Source organism: Python bivittatus, unplaced genomic scaffold (assembly GCF_059951505.1).
Source record: "Python bivittatus isolate LINGU-HERP-01145 unplaced genomic scaffold, Pbiv_v1 ctg000610_np1212, whole genome shotgun sequence".
NCBI lineage: Eukaryota > Metazoa > Chordata > Lepidosauria > Squamata > Pythonidae > Python > Python bivittatus.
In genome coordinates this window covers 39082991-39107262 of record NW_028277088.1, presented here as the reverse complement: position 1 = coordinate 39107262, position 24272 = coordinate 39082991, and the positions used below count along the sequence as shown (strand labels likewise).

General features: G+C 35.0%; 1 protein-coding gene across 1 annotated transcript in view; it reads right to left on the bottom strand.

Moving 5' to 3' along the window:
- Nucleotides 1-20961, bottom strand: part of ZCWPW2 (zinc finger CW-type and PWWP domain containing 2) — a 28895-nt gene extending 7934 nt beyond the window's left edge. The window contains exons 1-6 of the mRNA XM_025173079.2: nt 20675-20961; nt 19732-19891; nt 5631-5745; nt 4543-4601; nt 3564-3625; nt 1501-1568 (exon numbers count right to left, since the gene is read on the bottom strand). Coding sequence (XP_025028847.1) covers nt 1501-1568; nt 3564-3625; nt 4543-4601; nt 5631-5745; nt 19732-19891; nt 20675-20961 — 751 coding nt within the window. The remainder of the gene's footprint in view (nt 1-1500; nt 1569-3563; nt 3626-4542; nt 4602-5630; nt 5746-19731; nt 19892-20674) is intronic.
- Between the last annotated feature and the right edge of the window lie 3311 nt (nt 20962-24272).

Here is a 24272-nt window from a genome sequence, read left to right as displayed (position 1 = left end):
TACACACCTGTAATAAGATAGATTACACCAGTTCATATTATGATATGCCTTTTTTTGCCTTTTATTCATAATTAAACCTGTATCTTCATTTCCATACAAGTGTTCATCCATTCCGTCCTCAAACAATAAGGAAAGCACAACAAGTGTAACCAAAGTCCAGTTTTATACCAAGCATATTCACATATTCTGTCCATGTTAGGATCTCTAATCTCGCAAGCCAACAGTTTGTTGCCCATATCCCACCAACTGGAAATATATGCAATGTCCTGCATACTCAAGATAACAAATATCCCAGACAAATACCTAATGTTTTTATATAAAATGTTAGGAAGCATTTTTTGAACATTATAAAATTCTAAGTTTTAAATTGAAACTCTTTCTAAGCTCTTTCAGCCAAAACAAATGCATCTGCTTTAACCATTCTATCAAACACTCTTGATAGTTTAATTACCAGTGTGATGCATTACTTAGTTCTGAGATATTTAAGAACAGTTAAATCATTTTGTGACTAGTTTCTTTCTTTTGTAATAGGCTTTACCATTTACCATGCAATAGGCTGGGAAAATCTACCAATTTATCAGATTTACAGTTTTCCAGTCCACAGCTTGGGATCTGTAAACTACTTATTCTAATTTATTCCTAGCTACTCAAAACCATGCTGAATAAAGTCTTATGCTGTTTGTTTTTTAAAAATATATAGGATACAGTTCTGGTATGCCTCTCATTTTCAGAAATAAAGACTACGTTACCTGGAAACCTTCATACTTCAAACTCCTAGAAATTAACACCCATTAATTTATAGCACAATGTAATCTGAAAGGACAATTGTCCTAAAGTTGAAAGTAGAAATAAATAAAAGATGCTAAACCAAAGGAACTTGCAGAAAATATAATTTCACATACTAAGTATCCTGTATATAACTGTTCATGCTGCTAAATTGGGTGTTTTAAGTAAATTATTCAAATGTTGTTACAAGCTATATTATCATAAATATTCAAGTATGGTCTCACTAAATTTCAAGGATATTTCCTTAAATAATTATTAATGTTTTCTATATGTTATCTTAAAGTATTCATTTTTAAGGCATATTTGATACAACCTTTACAGCAGTGTTTCTTAAGCTTGGCAACTTTAAGATGTGTCAACTTCAACTCCCAGAAGTCCACACATCTTAAAGTTGCCAAGTTTGAGAAACACTGCTTTAGAGCTTACAATATTTCCTTGGATCTCAGTCATTTTGCAATAATATTCTATGGCACAATCTGATACATATCTATTCAGAAGCAAATATAACCAGGTTCTGCAGTGGTTGCACTCAGGTAATGTCTTGGATTAAAGCCCAGTACTCACATGTTTTGGAATCTCGGTAAGCTATGCAGACATGTTATACTTGCCTTTTTTTTTTCAGAATATACCAATAAACATAATAAACATAATACTGTTCTTCAGAATCAAGCTCTGTTTTCTGTATCATAAATACTTGTATGTATGAACACTAACCTAGGCTTTCTCTTGATAGGATATCTTCTGACCTTGCTATTTTGGAAGGATATGTTAATGTTCTTTGCCTGAAAATTGAGAAAACTATGAAGTATTTGTTGTGAATCAATAATCAATAATAGACAGAAATCACTTGACAACATAAATGGTTAAGATCCAGACTTAGTTAAATTTGGACTAGACCTATTGCAATCAATAAGATATAAGCTAGTCATAATGAATTTGGATTGCAACCTATTTCTAACTATAACTAAGCTTTAATATATAAGAAAAATATTGATAACTATTTGTGAAGAGTACAGTCTCATTAAAACTCCAATTAGTACCGGTGAGAATAACTTACAATGATATCTGTGTATTATAAATCATACTACTTGTTTAGATTGAATTAGATTTTTATGACTGACATTTTCTACAAATCCTGAGATATAGATGCAAATCTACCTAGCTGAAGAGTCTACATTGTATATAATGAACTCTTAAGAGCCAGCTTGAAAATTATGTATTTTATATAATTTTGAAAGGTAAACAGCTATGAATATATAACTTAAACTCAAACTATGATATTTTAGGTGTATTTTTTTTAGCTTTAAGTTGAAGGTTTCTCTCAAATAAAGTCTTCCCTTTTAAGCCTTAGGGCACAGTGTCATCATTTTGGAAACAAAACAGAGATTGCATTGCAACGTACATTATATATTTATTGAAATATTTCTATTCTCTCTTGCACTCCAATGTTTCTGAGATGGCTAATAAAATTTTTAAGTTAATTAGCATAATGGGATGAATTCAGATTTAGTTGCAGTAGATCCACTGGAATCTATTACTAATTTAGAGCACAATCCTATAGTATACAAGATCGGCAGGAAAGCTCCAGCTATGGAGTGGGAACCAAACTCAGAAATTCTTTTCTTCTTCCCATGGAGGCTTGGAAATTGATACTGCCTAATAGGTGATATCATGCCAAGAATAATATGAGGATATTAGATAATATCTGTCTGCTACATCAAAAGCCCTTGCTAGCTGACATGTCCCCAAAACAGCCTTTAATTTATGTCAGTTATGAGTTTTAGTGGATTCTTTCCCTTACATTGATTATAGCAAGAGGGAATTCAGAAAAGGGGAGAGGGGAGGAAGATGTGCACCTCCTCCCATACCTCTACCCTGTCAGCAGTAACCTACTGGATGATGGCTTTAAGCTTTATCAGGCAGGATTATTCTGCTAAAAATTTTCAGTGGACCTACTTTATCCAGTGCAGGCATTGTGAGGAGCTTTCCCAAGCTTAAGCTGTCCTTTCCTAAAGCAGAATGCACTAGTCTTATTGAGTGTTAATATAGCTCATATTGATCTCCATTAAAACTGGCTGGCTGTACAACTGCAAAGCAGAGGGTGGTGTCAACTATGCTAGCACAATATTATCTGTATTATCATCCTCTGTACAGCAATTCTTAACTGAATGCTTGCTTGCGTGATTCATTAATAAACCCACATGGCATGAATAGCATGCACACTCACTGTCCAGCAATATACCAGGCCAAAGCATTGTTTGGAAGTTACAGAAATAAGATAATAATAAAATCCTTTTGAAGGAGGGAACTTTCATGATATATGCTGGGTATAAACATCTTGTCATGCTTGGTATGCATTTTGAAATAAAGTGGGTGGAAAGTAGAGATAGAGTCTTTCAATTATTGACTATTTAAGATACCATATTAAAATAGCCCTTTTGGGGGGGTTCATATGGGTTTTAATGGTTTTGGTAGCTGATCTGATTTGTTGATGCTGAAATATACTGCTGCTTTATCTATTTAATCATTTGATAGTTGCATCTTAAACATGCTATATACCACTCTAAGGTATTTTATCATAGGGCAGGCTAAGTATATTTAAATAAATAAAATACATGTAGCTCCATATCCTGAAAAAAAAATCAAGATACAGGAATTAGCTATCCATATTCATGTATCTTTCCTAGCTAGTGAAAACCACAATCTTTTAAGACACCACGTTAGTGGAGTATTCATAGCACTAGTAGACCATCAGAGGAATAACAAAATAAACTTACTTTCTCTTTCTTCCATTTTTGCAGCTAGTTTTCTTCCCACATATTTTTGTACAACTTTTTATCTGAGAAACATAATAAACAGACTTTATTTGTGCATGCACACTATCTTTAATGGCAGTCAACAGCTATTTCAGAAGTATATAGTTTACCTTTAATGTCAATACCTGTTCCCTTATAGGTGTTATTTTTGTTCATAAATCAAATTTCATGGGTGGGTTGACCCATTATATTAAACTATGTATTTGTGTAACATGAATAAGTTGCAATAGATTTCAACCTTGTATTTTTCCCCCCTACCTGGATTATAGAATAGGATGGTTGGAAGCTTTTTTTTCTCATGGTTAGATAATCACAATTTCTTGTACTATCCAAACCATGACTTTGGTTAACTATAGTTAACACTTGACTAATTCATAACTGAATTTGGCTTATCTTAAATTAATTGACATTAATACAGTTTGTTACTCCAGATGACATGATAAACTGATAAACTATGGTCAAATAAAAGTAGAAGTTTCTGAAGACCTCTTGGTTGTATAGGACTGGAAATTAAATGAGAATGAAGCTTCCAGCATCTTATCCATATCACACAAACAATATTTGGAATTATGTTCAAATGCTATCTATAGTTATATTTTTCCTTTAGGTATTTACTCCCTTTCACTCCCCCCCTAAAAAAACAAACCTGTTCTCTTTGAATTATTATTAAGCATGATAGGATAATAAAAATGAATTAATTATATCCATTTTCATTGTAATATAAAATTCTTACTGGTATTTTTTGTAAGCTACTAATTTCATTTTTATAAATAAATATCCACAAGTTGCTAAACAAACTCAAGTTTCAGATCAATAAAAATGTACCAATTATGACAGGAAGTAATACTGCTATTTAGAAAGAACAGCTGAAAGCAAATATTGCAAAGGAAAGTTGTCTGATGATCAGTTAAGATTGTAAGAATTTATATTTAAATCTTACCATTTTTCTACATTTTATTCTATCAATTTTTCTTTTGGCTTCTTTGTCACTTACTGTACCTAAAAACCATTATGAGAATAGTTAAGGAACAAATGAATTATAATTGCTAGCAAATTCATGATTTTGCATAATTGTTTTTGATCTGTGCTCAGGTTGTAATAACAAAATATACTATTGAAATATAAATTATATTTCATTATACAAAAATAGGTTTCATGGTACTTTTTTATACTGATATAATTACTGTACTTTCTTTATTCATTTATTAAATTTATATGCCGCCCAACTCCCCCAAAGGGTGACTCTGGGCAGCTCACAATTAAAATAAAACCCGAAAACAGTTAAAAATATAAATAGCCACATTTAGTTAAAAAGTTGAACTATGTAAAAAGACCATATACATAAAAAGACTAAAAAACATTCAAGATGATGGGGGGGGGGGTAGAATCAATTACCCCTCGAGCCAATTCCAATGGTGTGAGCCCCCATCCGCCTCCCAGGCCCTTTGGCATAGCCAAGATTTCATATTTCCATAAGATTTCTGTCCATCTACATATTCTTTTATGGTAGCTTAATCTACAGTACTTTTTTTATAACAGTTCTCATATTATAAAGATAATAGTGTTATGGAAGTAAGAATCTATAAGAAACCTACTCAAGAGTATCACATGGTAGACTGTGATACCATGTCCCCTGGAGGGACATGGTCCAATTTAGAACTTGGTTAATATCACATGATAAATAAATCCTGACTTCTGCAATAAGCACCCAAAGATGTTTTAAAGAGCTGTACTGATAACAACAGAGGTCTAACTGTAGGAACCATGTATTTCTTTAAAGGTTATATCTATCACGCAAAGTGTATAGGTTCCTAAGTGCATAACATAGGTTATTCTGAGCTGGGTATTTATTTATTCATTCTTTTATTTACTTATGACCCTTCGGTTGATTTGATACAGGAATCATTAGTATCTAGCCAGTAAAGATACTACCATTGATTGCTGCCATAATTCCTGGGAAAAATATTTGCACAGATAGAAATCCAGATGTTTGTGTATAATAACAACTAAAAGGCCAGATAATTGTACCCTTTTTTGATAGGTAGCATTTGTTGAGCCTTTGCTGTGTAGAACATGCAAGCAATTTGTTTGCCTCTTCCAATGCACTCTCATACCAGGCTTTTTTCCTCTTACATACATCTGCCTATGGAATATACATATAAATATATATCCAGTTATGTTATTAATCAATATTAGATACATCATTATTTTTCTAAACTTCTCAATATAAAATGTGCAGAAAATTAAACTTTAAAAAACACATGTGGTTAGTCACATGTTCTATATAGGCAGCTGCAGGAACAATGAATATGCAATTTAAATAAAACTTGAAACTATTTTAATTTTAGAAAAAGGCATTACTTTACATTGAGCAACCGGAGGGAGGAGGATTAAAGCAAATGTTTGTAAAAGAGAAAGAGAAAGATGGCTGGTGTGGCAGATTTGAGGTGCTACTGAAGGAAAGCCTTTTTTTCCCTTAAACAAAGGAAAAGATATTTGCATTTTTCTTTTTTGTTTTTGGCTCAGATATCAAAATTTCTTTGGCTGATCCTGCATTACAGTCTGCCTAGTAGGGATTTACAACTCTCTTTACAACTCTCTTTACAACTCTGGCTCTTACAGTTTAATAAGGCTAACATGTCTACACTGTGGATTCTTAGGTCAACTATATATGCAAACAACTCTTTATAATAGATTCCTACAGCAATTTACAACAATAAAGTTTTAACATGGATATAGGAAGTAACCCGTTAACATATCTATTCTTAATTTTGTACTATCTCACTAGGTGAGTTTGATAACATTAATTTGTTTTGAATGAGACAGAAATATATTTTCTGAGGTGAAAAGAAAACTGTAATGAATGCCTAGTGAGAAGGATGCTTGCTACTGACATATGGGAAATAATAAGATTTTGCAATTCAGTGTAAGGAAATAGATTCTCTGTGCAGTGTACTATGTCATAACATGGCTTGTTTGGTCTGGGCTTGTGCGAACCCAGTATAGTTTATTCAATAAATCAAGTGTTAAAAACCATGTCTTGCAATGTGTATGTGTAAATATGATTTTAATAGAATTGACTAGATCTCTTGAAGCAGGACTATGGAAGCAATATGACTTTGTACATGGCCTTATAACATAGCTGCTTCTGCTATATACAGAATGATTTGTTTTAGTTATTATTCCATCTTTCTTATAATCTCATTGCACAGAATTGTACTATTGAAGCCTTATGGAAAAAATAAAGCATTATTCAATGCAGTACTTGCACATCAAAAGATGTACTGCAACATATTGCTCAATATAAACATATGAACTTAACTGAAATAAAATTTATTGCTTTAAACTGATTGGAAATCTTCAGGTCTATAATATAGGCTACAAAGAAATTTAATCTCAGAGCATTACCTTTATGTTTTGGCATTAAACAAATTTAACAGAAATGTCTTTAGCTTGTTGCTAGGCATTAATAACTAAACTCAGCATCGAATCACCGCTTATGCAGAAACCACAAATTACAATTCCCTTAATAATAAAGATAATGGGCTAGAAGTTATTAATATTTTCTATTTTTACCATCCTCTTATCAACAGACTATGGATTGAAGCATAAGAGTTTCATAGTTAGATTTTTCCCCTGTGGAAAGATATGGGGCATACCAGCCTGTACGGGAAAAAATTAACATCAACAGTTTGTACTATTTATTCTAGGAAACACAGAAAACAAAAGGCCAGTTTAGCTGTTGAATGTGTTTTGACAACTGTCTCAGTTCTAAACCAATTATGGACTCATGTTCTTCAATTACTAGCCACACCATTATTGGTTTTCTGAGGGAAAAGTGCACATAGTTTAAATAAGTCCAGTACTTAGTTGTGTCATCAAATACTTCTAGTACAATCTATTTTCTTTTTCTTACATACAAGCCATAGTCAGATGAATGCTGTTATCTTGTCTCACTCATTTATTCCTCTCAGTGAAATCTTCAACAAAGTTAACTATAAACATTCCTTTAACCCATTAACTCCTAAATATTCCAAATAAGTTTTTAAATAGAGGAAGCTAGCCTCCTCCTTCCCCACCCTGGTGTATTTGCTATGTAATAAATCAAACGAAATGCAAAATAAGAACACAAAAAATCATATTTGTAATCTTTCAACTAAAAAAAAAAATCAAGTGAAATTACTATAAATTGGAATGTTATGCTAGATATCTGTACTTGATTCTATTAACTCAATTTTGTTTTCTGAATAATTTGAAAAAATATATATTTTTACTTTGATTCCCTTGTTTTTTAAATAACTATGTCCAATGGAAATACATTTACTCTTTGAACCCTTGCAAGTAAAATGTTATATCAGTGGCTTTTCTTTGCTGCTCAGCAGCATCTGATTTTGTAACACCTTGCTTGAAGAAGAGATTTAGAAATCATGTACATTTTGTCACATTAGAGTTGCCTAATAAAACAATCTAAAATTAGAAAAAGATCCATGTATTTCAATGTCTTTACTTTGTAGGAGTAGTGTTACACTTTTTCCCCTCACTACAACATCTGCCTCACTATTCTGGCATATGACACACTCCCCAGCCTGTTTTTTTTTTTTTTTAACAATTAACTTAAATCTCTTTTATGTTTGCATTATTTCCTTCCACCATCACTTTTAGGGAAACTTTGAACCACAAACTTGTGTGTTGCATGCATCCACCTGAAAGAGTTAATTTATGATTCAGTGTGTCACGCAAATCAAAAAGATTGGGCTAATACAGTTAACCATGGTTCACCTGGCCAAGTGTGCTGTTCAAACACAATTTTGATAATTAGGATGATGGTCAGATTTTATGCCTAATTATCAGTGTGTACAGCAGTTTCACATCTGTGAATAACTTTTTAAAAAGACTTGCACAGAAATGCCAAGGTGCATGACTTTATTTAACAACTTGCTTCTCTTACAGCAGTATTCTTATGGCATGTTACCTGTTGTCAAGTAATAAAAGCACACATCATTATTTTTCAGACTCCTCCTACTTCTTGTAAAATTTCAACACAATGCAGTGAAGTGGGACACCAGATTTTGTTATAAACACAATGATACTGTACTGAAAAATTAATATATTATCTGAGAGGAACAACTGCATATGAAAAAAACACTAGCTTAGGGTTTCCTATGAAATAAATGGCTCCAATATAGAGTTTGCTCAGGGAAATAATCTCTAATTATCAGGGAACATGTCATTTACATTATTCCAATTATTAAGTGATGAATAAATAACAATTTACTTTAAAACATATCAATGTTGGTTAGAGCTATGTTAACATGAGGAGGGAGGCTGAAGTTATACTGAACTACCATTTTCAATCATCGGGAAGGTGTGCTGGCAAAAGGAAGAACAGAGAGGACAATTATTTTCTTCTTTTTTTTCTAAGGATTTTGTAATTAAAAATGTTTTCATATTGATTTTTGTCATAGATGGCTGGAATGAACTATGCCAACTACCAGCTGGCTTGAGGATCCTGATCCTGGTGGAAAAAAAGTTGCTTTGCATTCGAAGAGAATTCTAGTGTACATCATATCTCCCCTTTTGATTTCTCCAAAGTCCTTAGAATTTTCTATTGGTTGTAATTGGGGCCTCTGAGGAGACATTACTGATTGAACTCCTCTGTGTCTCATCCCTCCAGCCAGTTGATCTGGGGACTAGGATAACCACCAGAACTTTATACCTCACAATAACTTTCTAAATAATGCACATATTTTAAAATTATGACACTGTGCTACATTATTGCAGAGATGAAATCATTTTGCATATAATACTAGAATACAATAAGGAGTTTCTAATAAAGTGAGAAAAAATATGGAAGCAGGCTAACAGAAATTTGATTTATTAATGGATGTGTGCCACCTTGTGGTGGAACTCTTTATCATTCTAAAATAATATGTCTCACTAGGGCAGAATAAAGTATAGCTCATTTAGTTAAAATAGATTAAGAGTGGAAATGTAGAGCTGCTGAAGAACATTTTGCTCCATCAGAATTTTCACTTACTACAAAATGGCACTTTCCATAATGATCTGTTTTCTGTTAATTAAAAATGAATTGTCTTCCACTGCTTCTTAAATTATTTCTTTGAATATTTACTTGGGTATTTTTCTTGGTGCCATTTTGAATTTATATTGGAGATGCATCTTTACATTTGATTATTCACTAAAATGTTGCTATCCAGATCAATTCTATAAATATATGTGATCCATATATTCATCCACATTAATTACCTAACATCTACTCTATTAGTAACTAAAAAAAATGGAATGAAAATCAATAATTACTATAAACATCCATGTAACATCCAAATGTATTTGAAGATCATTGCTGCCTCTACATTTGTGAAGATTTGGGATGCTTAAAAATGTTGTAATGGTTCTGAAATACAACTAACATCAGAATGTTGTATGGACTTATATAAAACTGTGTCTGTATTAATCTACATTTCCTAAATTTCTATTACTGAATGTTTACATTTTACTGATATTACTAATTGATATGGACATATGGAGGATTAAAATTTAAACAAATGTTTTAATAGTTTTTAATAATGGCTGGTGTGGGTCTTCCGGGCTGTGTGGCCGTGGTCTTGAAGTTTTGTTTCCTAACGTTTCGCCAGCACCTGTGACCGGCATCTTCAGAGTGTAGGAGCACAGACAGGAGCAGTTCTCTCTGTGCCCAGGGTGAAGTGACCCTTTTGTGGGTATTTATAGAGATCTGGGGGGATGGGGGTGTGTGGGTGGGGTTGGGTTACTGAGTGGCTGCTTGTTTTGGTGTCAGCATCTGTGTGTATTTTCCTGGGGATTAGGCAGGGTTTTTCTTCTACTGAATTGTTAACGAGGGGCTGCTGGGGGTGATTAGCAAGTTCATTGTGTGAACTGTTCACATGTCCTGGTGGTTGAGCTGAGTTCGTTGACCTTTTGCAGGCTGTATTTTTCAGGATTGGTAGCCAGGTTTTGTTGATTTTTAGACTCTCCTCTTTTTATTGAAACTGTGCTGGTGTTTGTGAATCTCAATGGCTTCCCGGTATAGCCTGGTATAGTGGCTGTTGGTGTTGTCCAGTATCTCTGTGTTTTCAAATAGGATTTTGTGTCCAGTGTGCTTGAGAGCATGTTCAGCTACTGCAGATTTTTCTGGTTGCTGTAGTCTGCAGTGTCTTTCGTGTTCTTTTATCCTGGTATGGATGCTGCGTTTTGTGGTCCCGATGTATACTTGCCCGCAACTGCATGGTATGCGGTATACTCCTGCAGCAGTGAGGGGATCCCTTTTGTCTTTTGCTGATTTTAGCACTTCTTGTACTTTTCTGGTGGGTCTGAAGATTGTTTGGAAATTGTGTTTTTCCATCAGTTTTCCCATGCGGTCTGTGACCCCTTTGATATAGGGCAGAAATACTTTATTGGTGGGTGGCTGTTTTTCTTCTTCAGTCGCATGTTGCTTTCTTGGTTTGATGGCTCTTTTTATTTCATTCTTGGAGTAGCCATTCGCTTGTAGGACCCAATTAAGGTGGTTAAGTTCAGAGTTTAGGAATTGGGTTTCGCAGATCCGATTGGCACGATCCATGAGGGTTTTGATAATGCCTCTTTTCTGACGTGGGTGGTGGTTGGAGTTTTTGTGTAGGTACCGGTCTGTGTGGGTGGGTTTTCTGTAGACTTTGTGCCCTAATTTGAGGTCTGGTTTGCGTATGACCAATGTGTGTAGAAATGGAAGTTGGCCATCCACTTCTTTTTCCATGGTGAATTGTATATTGGGGTGGACGCTGTTTAGGTGGTTCAGGAGCTTCTCTAGGTCTTCTTCATCCTGACTCCAAATTGCGAAGGTGTCATCCACAAATCGGAAACAAATCGGTTTTTAATAATGTTGGACTGAATTCAAACATGGGCTTTAAGCATATACAAACTTACTTGGAAGCAAGCACCGTTCATCTCTATGAGAGTTACCTCTGAATAGACATATATAGATTTGTACTGTCAGTTGATTTTTAGTCAAATTTAAGTTTTTGTGGGTTCAATAGGAACCTTTAATTAATTAATTAAAACTGATATCCCATCTACTTAAAAAACTCTAGGTGGCTCACATGTCATATATGTGCACATGTGTGTATCTTTAAAAAATCATGGATCAGTCTCATGGTTAAAACATAGATAAAGTAGAACTATATCTAGTTCAGCCCCAATTTTTAAAATAACTGCATGCTTTTAGGCCTTTGTTTTTATTGATGTATAGGAGTAGATTTCCAGAAACATCAACTTAAGGCTTAATAAGAATAGAAATGTAAAACTCCAAAAGCATTTGAAGATCATTAGCTGTCCCTACATTCCAATGTAATTTCTAGCATATATGAAGATTTGGGATGTTTAAAAAAATATTGCTAAGGTTTCTGACATACATCTAACATCAGGGTGAAACATGACCAAAATCATGTTTGAACAGGGTGATGAGCATCAGTAATGGGTACTTTCCATGTTCATTCACATGGCATGATTGATGCAACTGACATTGACTGACAGAAGTAGTTTCAGGACATGTGTGTACTGTCTTTCCACCAGTCACAAAAATTAACGGGATATTTGTATTTTCCAGAAATTCTGCCTTCCAAAGCACTGAACATGAAAATCTAAGAAACTATACTGAAAACCTAAGCAATTGCACTGAAAACCTGAAATACTGTACAGTATAAGGGGGATTTAAACCCTTATTGCTTCTGAAGGAAAAGATAGACATTCTAAAAGGTTAACACATTTTTTTTGCTTTAATTAACATTTTCTTGTGATACATTTTTATATTATAAATCCAAGCCTTCCTTATAAGTTTTTAGATATTATTTTTATGATCTAATCACTGATAAACAGATTATGGAGTTGGAAATCTTGAATTCTATGGATTCCATTACTCTTTTTTCCCACTCCCTTAGAGCTTGCACTATCTCCTTCCTCCTGCTTGTTCTTGTTTTCCATCCTGTTGAACTGCCTTCCTTTTTCATCACTTCTACCTCTTTTCTGACTCTTGTCCACCCTGACCTCCAGCTGCTCTCCCTAGTTCCTCTTTGCTCCTGCCCTGCTTCCAGGGACTCCAGGCCATTCCAACACTTGCATGAAACATTTCCCCAAGTCAGGCACCACAGCATACTGCTGGGTTTTTCTATACTGTATTGCCCTTTGCATAGGGTAGGGCTGCTTGATACAACAAAGCCTGGCAGGCAATTATAGCATGATAGCTTTATTGAAAAAACTCATGAAAAGTTAGAAAGTGCTTGTTTTGTGGTAGGCCACTCTTATTATTCTTACATGTTGATACAGGTCTTTTAATATCAATAAAGGAGTTATGGTTATAAAAGAAAACTGCACACGGGTTAATTTTAGCATAATGTAGGAACTCCTAGCCACCATGGCAGAATCACCAAATCTTAGTTTTAAAAATTCTGGTATTTTGTCACCGATTACCTTGGAAGGAAGTCGGGGGCCTGGCAGTGACTGGGAACGTAAGCAAAAGGCAGGACAGGGATTGGCGATGGAGACAGAAAATTTCATTCCAGTGTAGTTTTGTGCTGAGTCAAGGATAGGTAGAGAGTACTTCAACTCAGCAGCAGGAAAAGTCCCAAGCATTCCAGTGCAGCTCATAGCAGTTATAACTGAGGTTGTCTAACAACTGGGCTTTGTTACATATTTTCTTCTATCACAAAAATATGCCACTATTATTTTGATTAATTTGTATTTGAAGCTTCTAAAAACGAAAGATCTAAGAATGATAACTTCCTTAGTTGCTGACTGTTCAATTAAAGCTTGAGCAATGTACGTCAGATTTCTAGTGACTTATGCATGTGAATGTATCTGTAAATCAGTGTGTGTGTATGAAACTTCTATGCTGAAACTTTTATGACTAACTACGATCCAATTTGCTGCTTTAAAAATTGCCTCTTTCGTCTTAGTTGTAGAGTATATAATTTCTTCCCATAATAAGTTTGCAGTTAAAGCAAACTGGTTTTCGTTTTGCAATAGAAAATCATTATGATTTCCATAAATATATATTTTAAACAGCTTACACAAAAGAGAATTTCCTGAAAAGATGTACAAAAAAGCTCAAATTTTGTTTGTGATTTTATTTTATTATTAATACTATTAGCAACTTCATTTGCAGCCAAAAGTCAACTGTATGGAAAATTCTACTGGACTTCTGGTAAGGACATGGCTAACTGAAGATGCCCCTGTTTATCTCTGAAGAAACAGGGACAACATTACATCTAAAATCTGTGGCCGGATGCGGGATCTGGACCAGTGAAATCCCTCTGGAGAAAGGAGGGATTGTGAGATAGTCCACATATACTCTGTACAGCTGCTCCTCATGAGTAGGCAGCAGGAACTGAAGTTTTTGCAATCTACTTGTGTGTCGAGCAGCTGGGAGTCAAGGAACTACATCTACATTCATAGTTGTAATGTAGCCTTTAAAGACTCAAAATTTGGCAGATTCTTATTTCTTAATCACTTTGGAACTAACTTTTTATTTTTATTTTTAACAATGAGAACCTTCAGAACGGCAAGTTTTTTATGGACTTCACTGGGTGAGCTTCCTTCAATCCATTACAAAAAAAGTTTTAAGTACCTCTTTAAAGACTTATTTATTTATTTATTTTGGAATTAACAGCAAAAGTGTGGCCAGACTGTTGATTTTAGAAAGTTAAAAACAGACTAAGGGTCAAGATGGATTTAATAACATTTTGAAATTAAATATATGGATCTTTCCCATGGGAAACTATCCATGTTTTTGCAATCAGAAGAAAAATGACAAGACAAGATGAGACTTTGAAGATTGGACACCAGAGGGCACCAGAAGGAAGTAAAATAATGGATATATCAAGAGATATTTTGGAACAATGGGGTCAGAAGCTAATTTTAAAGATTTCTGCCATTATTGATAGAGTAAATGATGCTATGGAAGAGGAACATGTTTTACTGGACAAGACTGAAATTGATTCAAATGTGGATTTGAAAATGACAAGCTACAAGAAGGATATGGAAAAAGCTAAAATATTGAATATACAAATGAAACTGGCAGATGTTTTAATAATTAAAAAGGATGTATAAATACTAGACCCAAACAATGATTTGGATAACCTATCTATAATGAGGATTTTAGTCTATCATATCTGGAGACAGTAGATTAGGAATAATTGCCTACCGGCTGTGTGGTTTCAACTGTAGGGCATCTACCTAGTGTAAGGTTTTAAATGGCCAGGTCTAAGACATGGCTGTTAAGGCAAATATTTTGTAATGCATTCAAAATTATGATATGCTAATATTATACTTCTTCATGTTTCATTGAATATATGAGTTTATACAGAGTGGGCTTTATCATTGGGCAGAATGAGGTAGCAACCTCAGACAGCAGAATGTGAGGGTTGGGGAGCAATGGCAGGATAGGTAGAGTTTCAAGAGGAAAATGTACAAGATGAACTACCAGATAATGAAATGACATTATAACCAGCATGTACCTCTTTCTTCTGTGGTTAAATAACTTCTGTTTCAAGGTAGTTCATGTCTTTAAAATGGAGGAGAAGAAAAAGGAGAAGAAGAAGGAAGCAGCAAAACCAAAAAACAAAGCAGCCTCGCAGTTTGAATACCAGTTCATCCCCTGCCAAAGAGCAGGAAGATATAAACTGCCTGGGAACTATGACAAATAAACAGAACAGCAAAAAGGCAAAGGATTTTACATTTTATTCTAGTTCATCTCCTGCTAAAGAAAAAGGGGAGTTGCTCTGAATGAAAATTTATTTTGCCCAGCCTCCCCATTCCAACTTTGGTTCAATTCAGCCAGCTCACTTGGCCTGAGCTAATATATCCACAAAAACAGTTGCAGAGAAGGAAAGACAGGGAATATATCCACAGTCAAACAGCCCAGATCAAACAGGGTTCTTTTATACTGGGAGATGCAAAGGCTTGCACCCTGGAAGTGTTCAGAGTTTTCTGTGTTGCTAGTAGGCCTCAAGCTAGCCGATTATCCTCAGATATGAGGGATACTATGTTATCTTCAGTACTGAAATAACATTTCACTGAAAGTCCAGCCAGATTCTGTACATGGTATTAGAACAAAATCATCTTTTCTTTTCATGAGATAGGAAGAACATTTTCAACTGTGTCTAAACCTGTAGTTCTAGATGTTGGCTATTTCTGTTATGAAGCTTTGCCTGAAAAAACACAGATTTATTATATTTATAGACTGGTGGCCAGTAGAGTTCAATTAAATTGGTACAGTTGAAGCTAAACCGCTTCTTTTTCCATATAGCCTGCAAATAGAACATGATTCTAGTACATGGAAGAGACAACTTTATTTATTTATTTATTTATTCCATAAATAAATAAAATAAATAAAAATATGCTTCATAAATCAGTTTCAACACTTTTCTGTATTTCTATTAATAATATGGAAAGTGTTTGAAAAATCAATTCAATAGCCTATAATGACTGTCCTTGAATTTGGTAAAAGAAGAAGGAAGGAGCAGTTTTGCAATGTTACATAAAAAGAAAATGGGGCTAAGAAGAGAACGGAAGAAAGAATAAAAGATGACATCATTCAGAAGATCAGAGAGGATAGAAAACCATTTATTGATAGGCAGACATTTGAAGTGGAAATGGCAGAAATAAGAGAAGATTTAAGGGCACTTTATCAAATTACTAAGTGATTGGCAGGAGTTTTAGCTACAGAAGAGATAATCCAATAAAAGGAAGAACCTTTACTCAACTAAAGGGGAAAAAAAGCATTAAAGATTTGAGCAGCTTTTCTATGCCACCAAAACTAACACTCAATTTTGATAACACAGAAAAGGTTATGGAACTTGACATTCACTTTTTAAAAACTGCTTCTGAATGTTGAATATTAAAGAGATGAAAGAGCATCACAGTTCAACTGCTCAACATAAGTAGCATGCAACCAACTTCATACCACTACACTGCTTTTTCAAAAGGCATTGGAGGGAACCTCTAATCAAAATGTTCCCAGAAGTCATGCAACTATCTGCATAAATTATTTTAGGATTATGAGGATCTGAATTCCAGAAAACATATTCTTCAGAACCATACTGACTTTGAAATTCCATTTATGTAAGGAACAATCTCCAAAGAACAACAAGCTATGTCTGAACTGGTCAAATATTATTAGATCGGCACTTTTATTTAAACATTTATTTTAAATATTTTACTTATTACTTCAATATACATGACTTCCCATGTATATGATATGATTTGATTGTGGATGAGAAGGCTGACCTGGTTTGCATTACCAAAATCTGGTAGGGCACTGAAGGGGACTCCCCCTCTCTGAAATGTGCCCTCTTGGGTTTCAGGTGTGGTTCCAGTCATGACTTCGGGGCAAGGGGTGTGTATGGCTGTTGTTATCCATGAGTGTCAGCTGTGCAAAACAGTCCAGACGAGCAGCATACTCAGAAGTACTAGCTCTAACTTTATTGTAAGGATATATTAACAGAATCTTGCAATTCTAAAAGTACATCTCTCTCCCCTTGCCTTTACAGTCCAAGAAACTAGGGAAGGTCCCTTCTGAGATATTTGCCATGCCCCCATTTCTTCTGTGGATTCAGCTGCCATTTGTCTGACTGTTGTCTAGTCTGCAGCTCTTCCACCAGTCTCCCAAGGTCATTCTCATATACCATTACAGTGAGTCTCTGATGGCATTTAAGGCCACTGTGCCAGACATAACTGGATGTGAAATTCCCTTTGTGAGACTGAGCCATAGGGACCAGTTGCGTCTGCTGCTTGCTTACTTTCCTCCCTGCAGCGTAGCAGCATCTCTGCCTGAGTACCTTCACTCTGTGGCCAAGTTGCCAGTGGAGGTCCCCAGATTTATGGTCCTGAGAGATTTCAACCAGCCTTCATTGGGCTCGGGATTAGAGGTGGCTTGGGAGTTCATGGCCACCATGGCAACCATGGACCTGATCCAACTTATGGAGGTCACACACTAAATCTGGTTTTTGCCTCAGGAAACTAGCATAGTGATCTGGGTTTGGGGGAAGTTAACATCATTCCCTTGCCACAGTCAGACCATGCCCTCTTGGCCCTAACTTCCAAATGCAGCTTCCCACTCAATATATATTCAGCATATCAGTTGGATAAATAAGGAGAGAGTATAAAGGTTTGTCTCATTCTTCTGCCAACCTGTTTCATCATGTTCTTTCCAACCTGTGGTTTCCTGTCCTGTGTATAGGTTTCTCATGAGGACAATGAGATGTTCTGAGTTTCCCATTTTTCCTAAGGACATTCCACAGCTTGACATAGTCAATATATCGAAGGCCTTGCTTTAATCAATGAAACACATATTGACTTCTTTTTGGTATTCTTTCTTAATTATCCAGTGCGCATCATCAATAATGCCTTTTGTTCCTTGGCCTTTTATAAAACTAGCTTGAATATATGGCAACTCCCTTTCCATGCAGGACTCTAATCTGCATTGGATAATAATATCTGAAAAGAATACACCATTTCTGGAAAGAACAACAACATATTACAAGAACACTAGACAGTCGAAGAAGAAAAAAGGGCATTGGAAGAATATCTGAAGGACAATGAATAAGATACACTGAGACTAGTATACCATGCAGGCTTACTGAATACGAAAGAAACCAAACTGGCTTATAAGAAAGACCAAATGAAGAATAGAAAAGGGACATGGCAAGGAAATGTATTACATGGCCAGTACACAAAAAAACTAGCAGGAAAAGCAGGTAACAACAAGACCTGGCAATGGCAAAGAGCAGGAAAGTTGAAGAAAGAGACAGAGGGGCTAATTCTGGCTGCACAAGACCAAGCTTTAAGAACAAATGCATACAAAGCCAGAATTGAGAAGACAGCGACAGACAGCAAATGCCGCCTCTGCAAAGAAACAGAAGAAACAGTGGACCACCTAGTTAGCTGCTGCAAGAAGATTGCACAGACTAACTACAAACAACAGCATGACAAAGTAGCAACAATGGTGCATTGGAATATCTGTAAGAAATACCATTTGCCTGCAAGCAAGAACTGGTGGGATCACAAAACAGACAAAGTAATAGAAAATGAAGAAGCTAAAATGCTCTGGGACTTTGGAATTCAAACAGACAAGCACCTGTCACACAACACTCCAGACTTAACAACTGTTGATAAGAAAGAGAAAAAAGTCTGGATAGTGGACATTGCAATACCTGGAGACAGCAGAATAAAAGAGGAAGAATGGAGAAAATCACAAAATATAAAGACCTGCAAATAGAAGTAGAACAACTATGGCAAAAGAAAGCAAAGATAGTACCAATAGCTATAGGCACCTTAGGGCAATCCCAAAGCATCTCAAGCACCACTTGAAGACCATCGGCACTGACAGAATCACCATCATCAATTGCAAAAGGCAACCTTACTTGGAACAGCTTATATCCTGCGATGATACCTTTAACTCCATCAAACAACAAGATCTGCCTATCCCAGGTCCTTGGGAAGGACTCGATAGGTGGATAAAAATGCCAAATCCAGTCTAAACATGTGGCTTATTGTGCAACCAGCCATAATAATAACCCTAAGCATTATTTTGCTAGCACATGAAGAATAGCCATAATATATTGAAACATCAATCAAGATTCCTTGGGACCCAAGCCATAGCATGGAGAAGTAGATGAATATAGATGTATACATATAGGCCAACCTTATGGCCTGTATGGATACCATTTTAAAGCTGGAAATGTACTTAGCAGCAAGCAATATCACTTTTCAAATATAAAATATATTTCCCTTATCTTGCTAGCCTTCTCCAATCTGAAGCTGTATGATTATGTTGAGCTTCAAATTAAAGAATCCTCAATTTTTCAAGTTGTGGATGACTGGCCTATGCCAGCAGTAATTTCTCTTATATCAAGAGCAGTTAATAATGTTTAAACTACTAACATACATTTATTATCAGTTTTCAGTAAATGACTTAAAAAAGAACAAACTGATGTTTCATAGTTTACTGGCTCATCAATAGTGTGGCTATTAAAAAAACCCTGTGTTTTACCTTCAGGTAAGAGGCAGTCTATGAATTTAAATAATTTTATTTAATAATTTAAGTAGAGTTTTTAAAGATTCCTACCTTAAATGAACTGGGATAAGGATCAATGTAGTTTATGGCAGTCCAACTCCTGGAATGGGGATTCCCCAGAAACTCTACATGATGACTTTCAACATTCCCATTTAAATCATGTATCACATACTGTCCATCAACAGGGTCAGGAGAAAGAATGCCAGGCCATCTTAAAACAAAATGTTTTCAAAAATAAGTTCAGAGAAAGATAAAACACCTAAGTCTGTTCTATATCTAGAAAGAAATGTATCTGGAGACATGTCAGCAACAGAGAGTTACTTAAGAATCAGCAGAGCAATTGTAAGTGAGAGAAAGAAGCAGGCAGAAGGAAGAAGGAAGTGAGCAATAGACAGTCCTGTACTAATAAAGCCTTGCTAAGAATGGGAGATGAGTAGGTTTTTCAGAATATAAAGTCATTGTTTCAAATATATACCTTCATGCTGAAACCAATTGGGAGGGCTAACTACTTCTCAGCACTGGAGTCAATGGATCCAAGAACCCTCTAACCCACCTCTTATACTTTGTAGAATGCTCCACTTTCATGGGCATACCAAAGGCTTCTGTGATTGATGTCCTTTGGTACTCTCTGAATTACTTCCACCCTATGAATCTGCATATTAAGATTGTGCTGTTAATTTGACCTCTTGACATGGATCCCAAAAAGTTATTACTTCCCATGTTTTTTGCACAGATTTAGAGGTATCGTCTGGGTTTATCAAAAATTATTTTTGTTTCTCAACCACAATTCTTTTTCATAAAGATATTGTTCTGACATAATTTGGTTTATCCTTAGAAAGTGTCAGAGAACTGTAATGGAAGCTAAATAGAAAATCATTATGCCCCCTAAAGTTTAAGAACAGAAATATCTGTTATCTCTATCACAACAATGCTTTTTAAAGTTGCAATCAACCTAAATTATCTGTAATTAAATTTTAACTTCTTAAAACATTACCTTGGCCATGTTTTCATTTTTGCCAAAACTAAGCTTCCTAATGGAAGCTTTGAATAAACATATTTTAATCCATGTTTTCGAAATTGAGACTCCTCAGGAAAATATTCTTCAGCAACAGAACATTTATTAAACCGTGGATCAACATTCATATAACAGTACCATGGTGTACTAGAATCAATATTTTTTACATCATCTTGCTGTAACAGTCTCCATTTTAAACAGCTCCTGTTCTCACATTGTACCCACACTTCACCTACATAAAAATTATTTTCTTTTACAGAATCCATATAACAGTCTTCATTCTTCTAGATTGTAGAATACTTGTTCCCTCTGAAACATAAAGGACAGTATTAAATACAGATCAAGACATTAGTTCCCATGAAAATTATGTTTCCATGAAAACTCTGTTAATAATAATAAAGCACTAGCTGCTCTCAAAAGTGATAGTTAACTCTTGCAGCTTGAGAAAAAGAATAATGGCTATGTGGGTAGAAATTATACTTAACTAGGAAAACATATATACTGTTATATGCAAAACATTGCAAAACTATGCATAGTAAAACTATGCACACTTAAAGCATTATTAAGAAAAAAATCTCCTGGGAGCACAGCACCTCTCTGCTATTCATTAAAGTAGTCACATATTTTATTTTAGGTTTTCACCAAGCCTGAAAAAAGGCACTGCTGCTTTAATTAATTAGATCATTAAGGCAGCATATTTTAATCCAACTTTTAAAGCTTCTGCCTCTTTTTTCTGGCTTGTACCGAACTCTGAAGAAAGATGTGTGCTTTTATGAATAGCAGAGTGTTTCTATAATTATGCTTGCATGAACTTTCCTTCCTAATCAATTCTGAAGCTTATATAGCCCTAATAAACAGATCCTTAATATGTGGCCCAAAGCAGGCAAAATGGAGTTCTGAGGAGGCAGCTGACACATGAGATATTCAGCATAATTGTAAAGTAGTTGTTATACAGGGTCAGCAAAAATCCTACCCAAGACAGGATGGCTGGCATAGATTGACAATACAGGCTTGTTAATAAAGGCAGGTTTGATGATGGAGAAGATTCTGAGACAATAAGGGTTATCATCACATTAGTATTTAGTGCAGCATTTCAACAGCCCTTTAAAGATTGGAATGAACACAAATAATTTTTGCTATTCAAGCTGGATCTAAGGGCATCTCCATATTATCATGGTTTTCTTATCAACTGAATCCCTCAAAATGGTTTAACAAGACCCATCATAATCTTAACAGTCAAAAACAATGAAGACAATAAATAAAATTCACCATCCTGTCCTGAGCTGTTGCAAGTTGTGTAGTGAGAAAAATCCTCACACAAGGGAACAAAAGGAAAAGAAATTTAAAAACCAAGAATATTGGAGTTTTAACTGACTCACCTCCTGTAGGAGAAAAAGGAGAAATGTACAGAATCTTGTCAATTTGATACCTGCTGTCTTGGCTGGGTTTCTTAGGAGGAACTGTCAAGAAGTGAAGCCAATATTCCCCTTGCTAGGGTGGCTGATTCTCAGAGACTGGGAGGAAAAGATTAGGTAACAGTTCTTTCTAATGAGAAAAAGGCCCAGTAAATTGGCTCTACTGCTAAAGAGATGACCAAGTAGGTGCAAAGTCAATTCAGGAATGGTGCAGACACTTCCTGTGGAGCAACCTCAGGTTGCCAGGCTGCAACCTATAGGTTTAGCTTAATGATACCTGCTTCCTACTGTTTCTTCCCTAATATGTTAGCTACATACTAGACACTATTTCACAATTACAGCAGATTTTCTAGGTTGCTGTAAAGATAATGCAAACAAAACACGTGCAGTCTAAGTATGTCTGTTGGTCCTTATACCAACCATTAAAGATAAAGATGCTCTCAAACTGAGCCTGACTTTATTGACACATCCACATAGTTTTCTTGACAGTAATATGGAAGTACTTTGTCACTGCCTTTTTGGGGGATTTTTTAAAAAAAAATTCCAATCTAGTTTACAACCCTAGAATTCCTTGGTAATCTCCCATCCAAGTAGTAACCAGGCCCAACCCCATTTGGTTTTGGGGGGATCAGCCAAGGTCTGCTGCATACTGGTACCTTTTATGGCAAATGTTAGGAAAAAAGCAGTCCAGATCTTTCTTAGCTTTGCTATCATTTGCTGAGGATAGTTAAATTAACAACATCACAGGCATCTGTATGTAGGTCAAAGAAGTCAAGATGGCAGCTGCAACCACCCAAAGCCCTGCCCCTTTTCACATGCACAACCTAGTTGTGGACCTTCAATCTTGCTATTTCACCCACAATCTTGATTTGTTTAGCTTCCTGCAGATGCCCCTGGATAATATCATATAATATTGTCATTTATTTATTAATCAAATTTATAGGTCACCCCACTCATGGTGACTCTAAGCATAAGATAGCAAATTTTACAAATGCCACCATAATACTTGGATTTTGGGAGAAAAGACCCAGTACACAAATGGCTAAAAATCTAATAAAATAACATCACTGTTTCTTTATTTCTATGTATAATTTTCTGAGCTGACAATTCATTTGCAAGTTTGAGATCCTAATAATATTTTTGTTTGCTAACTTTACATTTTGGCCAAGAACAGAGATCTTTGGTCTAAAATATTGTGGTTCATTGGAGTGTGATTATTTTTTCTTATTGTCTTCTCCTCCTTTTCCAAATAAAATGCTGAAGAGGATATATCTTGGTTTGTTAAGCCAATTGTCTCATAATATATAAAGAAAAAGAATTAAAATATTAGAGAACTACTTAAATCACATGTAAATTAGAGTGAGTTGTATGAAAGAGGATGAAAACAAAGAAGTAATATGATGTTTGAGTTTGCCACTAGCATTTACTACATAGAAATTTTATTTTAGGGTAAAGTCAACATGGCTCATTTCTGTAAGATTATAGGTAACTCAAATTGAGTAGAAAGAAGTAAGTGGAGATAAGATGGCACTTTTACTATATTAGTAGTAACTCAGCAGCTTTCCAACAAAATTACATGTACATACTTTAATTATTTTAATGAGACCCTTAAGTATGTCCCACTGAAATGAACAATGGGACTACTGTACAAAATTTCTCTTTAAGGTGTTTTGACCTTGGATTAATTACTGCAATTAGTATTAGCGTCTGTAGGCTGTGATGAAAGAATGACATATATATATATGTATACACATACATACATGCACATACATGTATGTCATTCTTATATATATGTGTGGGTATGTTATTCTTATGTGTGTGTGTAATATATATACATATACAAAATGTAAATACATATTGCTTTATATGTTAGAAACTGCCTCAGGAAGATTTAATTCTAAAATGCAGCCTACATAATATATTAAGTAAATTGACCATCTTTGCCCACATGCAGTTTTCTATACTTTAACATCTTCAGCAGAAGCCCTTCTGCAACTGCCTTCTCAATTGGAAGTGTTTGATATTACTTCAGTTATGAAATGTTTTCCCAGTCATGTTAAGGTTTATCTTTGTAACATTTTAATTCCATCTATACAGAGAAACTGACTTCTATTATTGTAGCCAGGTACAATGGCTCTTATGTAGAAGTTGTACTGATAGCA